This window comes from Physeter macrocephalus, chromosome 5 (genome assembly GCF_002837175.3).
Source record: "Physeter macrocephalus isolate SW-GA chromosome 5, ASM283717v5, whole genome shotgun sequence".
In the NCBI taxonomy this organism is placed as follows: Eukaryota; Metazoa; Chordata; class Mammalia; order Artiodactyla; family Physeteridae; genus Physeter; species Physeter macrocephalus.
Genome location: NC_041218.1, coordinates 35,515,274 through 35,520,653, shown reverse-complemented (window position 1 = coordinate 35,520,653; position 5,380 = coordinate 35,515,274). Strand labels below are relative to the sequence as shown.

The 5,380-nt window shown below is 35.6% G+C and overlaps 1 protein-coding gene across 1 annotated transcript in view; it reads left to right on the top strand.

Moving 5' to 3' along the window:
- The window catches only part of MDFIC (MyoD family inhibitor domain containing), a 100,263-nt gene extending 95,264 nt beyond the window's left edge, over positions 1-4,999 (top strand). Inside the window, exon 5 of the mRNA XM_007130716.2 lies at positions 4,510-4,999. Within this exon, the coding sequence (XP_007130778.1) occupies positions 4,510-4,757 (248 nt within the window). The 3' untranslated portion in view covers positions 4,758-4,999. The remainder of the gene's footprint in view (positions 1-4,509) is intronic.
- The last annotated feature ends 381 nt before the right edge of the window (positions 5,000-5,380 follow it).

Here is a 5,380-nt window from a genome sequence, read left to right as displayed (position 1 = left end):
ACTTTGTTGTAAAGCAGAAACTAACACACCATTGTAAAGCAATTATGCTCCAATAAAGATGTTAAAAAAGGATTTTTCAATAACGATTTAAAAAAATAAACTAAAGGAAAAAATTGATTACATGTAGTCTCTGTATATCTAAAAAGACCAGGTATTCTGAAATTGTTCAGTGCAATGTTCTATATACACGAATTAATTATGTAGTTAATTGTATGTTTCTTATACCAAGCTGGGTTAAAATTGGCAATTATGATATTTGCTTATTTTTTCCTTTTAGTTAATTTTTGGCATTATATATATGAATACAGGGGAGTACAAAATAAATATTGTTATATATTCCTCAAAAAAAAAAGAATTTATTTTTTCATGTTCCTTGTTTACTAAAAATACAAAGTTTAACAGACTTAAATTACTTTGTAGATCTTGTTGGCTAAAAGTAGGAGTTTGGAGAGATTCTATTCTTGGCTTAGGGCTTCTGATTTTTGCATAACAATCGTCATTATTGTCTAAGATCTGGAGAAGGGACTTTGATTCTCAAATGAATGTGCTCTATGAGCACCCATGAGTTGTTTAGTTGGGAATGTCACTCCCATTCCTCTTCATCTTGAGGGCAGCTGATTTCACAGGTTACATTCAGTCCCTCCCTCCTGATTACTGATTGTTTCCCACTCCCTTTCTGTATATCGGAATGGCTGGACTCCCTTGTTTTGAATCAAACACTAAAACTTTTTATTTCATTCTGCTACTGAATCTTGTTAATGCCTCCTCTCCTTTTCACTGACTCATCTGCCAAACTTGGCTATCCACCACTTGACTTCCTCAGCCATATTATCCCATATCTTCAGCTAAAAACAAGATTTGATTTGAATTTCTCTTCATCAGTTCAAACTCTCAAGGTCTAAACGTTAACTCATCTGTATCTTATTTCTTTTAACTACAAAAAGCCACATACTGAGAGAGGACAATCATATTTGACAAAGGACTGATGTCTTGACTATATCAAGAACTTCTACAAATCAATAAGAGAAAAAGGCAGTTCAATAGAAAAGTGAGGGGAATACATGAACACCTGTTTCAAAGAAGATGAAACATGAATGGCCAACAACATGATAAGATGTTCAAACTTATTAGTAAACAAGTAAATGCAAAGTAAAACCACCATGAGATGCCATTTCACACTCAATGAATTGGCATATATGAAAATATGACAGTTTCATAGATTGGTGAAGATGCGGAACAATGAGCATTCTCATACTTGGTTGGTGGGAATACGTTTTGGAGCAATCACTTTGAAAGCAAATGTGGTATTACCTAGCTTGATTAAACATATGCGTATCCTGTGGCCCAACAATTCTACTGCTTGTTATTTGGCACGTGTACTCTAGGAGACCTGCACAAAGCTGTTTCAAACATTAATGTTTGGAAAAGAAAAACACTGGAAATGACCAAAATATTCCTAAGTAGGATGAATAAATAAATTACAGTGTATTAAATCAATGGAATACTGTACATCTAGAAAACAAGTGAACTTTTAGCTAATGAATCAAGAAGGGTAAATCTGAAACACATAATATTGAGGAAAAATGCTACTTATGGGAATTTATATGGTATCGTTTCCTTTCTGATAGATTATGTAGGGATATTTACACATTCACTGTTGTATAAAGTACAATGAAAAGCAAGGGAAGAGGAAGATGATTTAGGAAGGGACCAAAGGAGGCTTCAAAGGTATCATTACCCTCTATTTCTAAGGCTGGGTGGGAAGGCCATTCTTTCCCCTTTAAGATTGATAGATTCACTACATACAGTTCAATGTATATTTTATGATTAATACATAAAGAATCTAATGCTCAATAACTATACTTAATGTTTTTCAGTATCAAGTGAGTTTTTGTGGATTCCTCCTCTTAGTCTTGAAATATAAGCATTCCACAGAATACAAAGTTAAGGTTAGAAGTGTCCTTAGAATTAGTTAATATGGATATTTGTTTGAAGGCATATTGAATAGAACTGGGTTGCTTGCCAGTTAAACACTAGTTTCTTAATAGGAGTAATAATAATAAAGCTAGCTCTTTATAACATTTCAGATATTTTACAAATCACGATGATAACATAATCCTGGAAAAACTCTACTGAACAGATACATATAAGACATTAGGATAAAAATTTATAGAAAGAATGTAGAAAGAGGGAAACTATAGACTCTTTAGAAACAAAGAACTTTCCAAGGCTGTGGACTTGGATCCATGAAGTTGATTTTACTGTTCTCCTAATATGATTGGATATAGTAATCCCCACTTATCCGTGGTTTTGTTTTCCATGGTTTCATTTACCCACAGTCAACTGCAATACTGAAGTATTAAATGGAATACTTTAGAAATAAACAATTCATAAGTTTTAAATTGCATGTCGCCCCGAGTAGCGTGATGAAATCTCATGCCTTCCCACTCCATCCCACGCAAAACATGAATTATCCCTTTGTCCAGCACGTTTCGCCTGACCATCGCTTAGCAGCCCTCTTGGTTATCAGACCGACTGTTGCAATATTGCAGTGCTTGTGTTCAAGTAACTTTTATTTTACATAATAATGGCTCCAAAGCACAAGAGTAGTGATGCTGGCAACTCAGATATGCCAAAGAGATGCTGTAAAGTACTTCTTTAAGTGAAAAGGTGAAAGTTCTCAGTAAGGAAAGAAAAAAAATTATATGCTGAGGTTGCTAAAGTCTACGGTAAGAATGACTCTTCCATCCATGAAATTGTGAAGAAGGAGAAAGAAATTTGTGATAATTTTGCTGTCGTACCTCAAACTGTAAAAATTATGGCCACGGTACCTAATAAGTTTGTAGTTAAGACAGAAAAAGCATTAAATTTGTACAAGGTATTTCAAGAGAGACTACATTCACATAAATTTTATTACAGAATATTGTTATAATTGTTCTCTTTTACTAGCAGTTATTATTGTTAATCTCTTTGCCTAATTTATAAGTTAAACTTCATCATTGGTGTGTATACATGGGAAAAAAAATAGTATATATAGAGCTCAGTATTATCCGTGATTTCATGCATCCACTGGGGGTCTTGGAATGTATCCCCTAGTAATAAAGGAGGACTACTGTACTACTAAACACATTAGGGGAAGATGGAGAGAAACTCACAGTCTTTCAGTTCTGTGATCTTTTTCCAATTGCTCCATAGACAATTTTACATGAGAATGGGCTTGGCACTGAGAAGATTGGGAGGAAACATTGGTGTGTTTTTTAGCTTTTTTTTTTTTTTCCACACCGCATGGCTTACGGGATCTCAGTTCCCTGACCAGGGATTGAACCCGGACCATGGCAGTGAAAGCCGAGAATCCTAACCACTAGGCCACCAGAGAATTCCTAGACTTTATTTCTACAGCCAACTCTGGAGTTTTCCTTTTTGAATTTTTTCTGACTCTCTCCCCTTTTTGCCACCTGGCATGCAGAGTATGTATTTCCCACATTTCCCCCTTTTACAAAGTTACAGACTCTCTACAAAGTTAGAGACTACAGAGAAACAGGGGAATGTTCAAGGAGTTGGGGAGTTTATGATGGAATACACAATTTGATGAAACTCCATCAAAGGCACTAAATCGTAAAGCCAAATACAGAAATACACAAGTCATGTGACAGTGGGATGCGGGTAGGGATTGTTCTGTACTGTTGTTGTTGTTGGAAGCAGAATCCCCTCATTAAAGCTTGCATTGTATGACATTTAAAAAAGAAAAGAAAAAGAAGGAAAGGAACACAAATACAAACCCAGAAATAATCCTGCTAAAAATTCACAAATATTTCTGAAAATAGACAAATGTCTTATAACATTGGTCTTAAATTATTTTATTGCATGTGTTAAAGTCCTCCAGAAATAGAAATTTTCTTCAGTTGTTCCTTTTACTTGCCCCAAAATTCTACAGGAAAGAAGTTTAGAACATGGTGTACTAAATTTATTAGACTGTAATCCATTTGATTTCTCACTTTTTTATATCAGTTCATGAAATTTATTGTTTCGAGAGGCATCACTAGAGATGTCTCGGGAAATAATAGAAATGTAAAGTACTTTGCCACACAGGAAGTGGAAAAGCAATTTCTATTTTCTGAAGGACTATAACGTCATGGAGTCATTTAGCAGAGAGCAGTAGATAGGGAAGATGGATGAGAGGCATAGAAAAGTGGAACCCAGGACCAAGGACCCGTACACAGTGTGTGAGTAATACTCTAACCCACATGCACACACACATATACACAAGTACAATCTTTTTTTTTTTTCTCTCCCAGATCCAGTGTCTACTTCTAAAGATTGCTCATCTAGAATTTAACTTGTTTCTTTTTATGCTTCCAGCCCACAAAAGGTTACCAGGACTGCATGTCATTAGGTTCTGGCTTACTTAATTATTTTCATCAATTCTTATTATTCAGTATATCGATGATTTATATATTTTGTGTTCCTCCTTTTTCTGACTATGTGGCCTCCTCCGAACTGAAAATGAAGATTGCTGTGTCCACTGTATCCTGGCCTGCCTGTTCTGTGAATTCCTGACCCTGTGCAATATTGTCCTGGGACAAGCTTCGTGTGGCATCTGCACCTCAGAAGCCTGCTGCTGTTGCTGCGGAGATGAGATGGGAGATGACTGTAACTGCCCTTGTGACATGGATTGTGGCATCATGGATGCCTGTTGTGAATCATCAGACTGTTTGGAAATCTGTATGGAATGCTGTGGAATTTGTTTTCCTTCGTAAATATTTATCTTCTGTTTGCATTAAAACTGGAGAGTGTTTTAAAATTTTTCTTTTAAGGGGAAAGAAAAGCACATGGTAAGATTCTCATCAAACAATCCAGTATTTACACTGTTAACTCATTATTTTAGGAAATCTCTGAGAGCCTTTTTTTTCCTCTAACCAAATCTACATGGTTTAATATGTGAAATTTTAACTACTTTTAGATTTCTTAATAGGTTACAATGACTGAGGGACATTTTGACAAAACAGAAAGAAAGGAAGGACGGGAGGGAGGGAGGGAGGGAGAAAGAAAAAGAAAAAGACAAAATGTCTCCTCCTTTGTTTACTTATTTCTATTTATTTTAACCATTCTTAGGAGCCCCTTGCTCCAAATGTATTATTTCTCAGTGGTTATTTAAATCAGACAATTTATTTGTGATGTTTATTAATGGTTAAAAGTAAGTATTCTTTAAACTTTGGGAAACAAACCCACACAGTTGTTGGGGACCCAGTGTTCATCTCCATGCTGTGTTCTCCACTCGCTCAGCAAACACTGAGTGCCTACTGTGTGTAATCTCCTGCTGCAACACAGAGATGGATGTCATTCAGCTCCAATCCAGAGGAGCATAGGAAAGTTTAGAAGA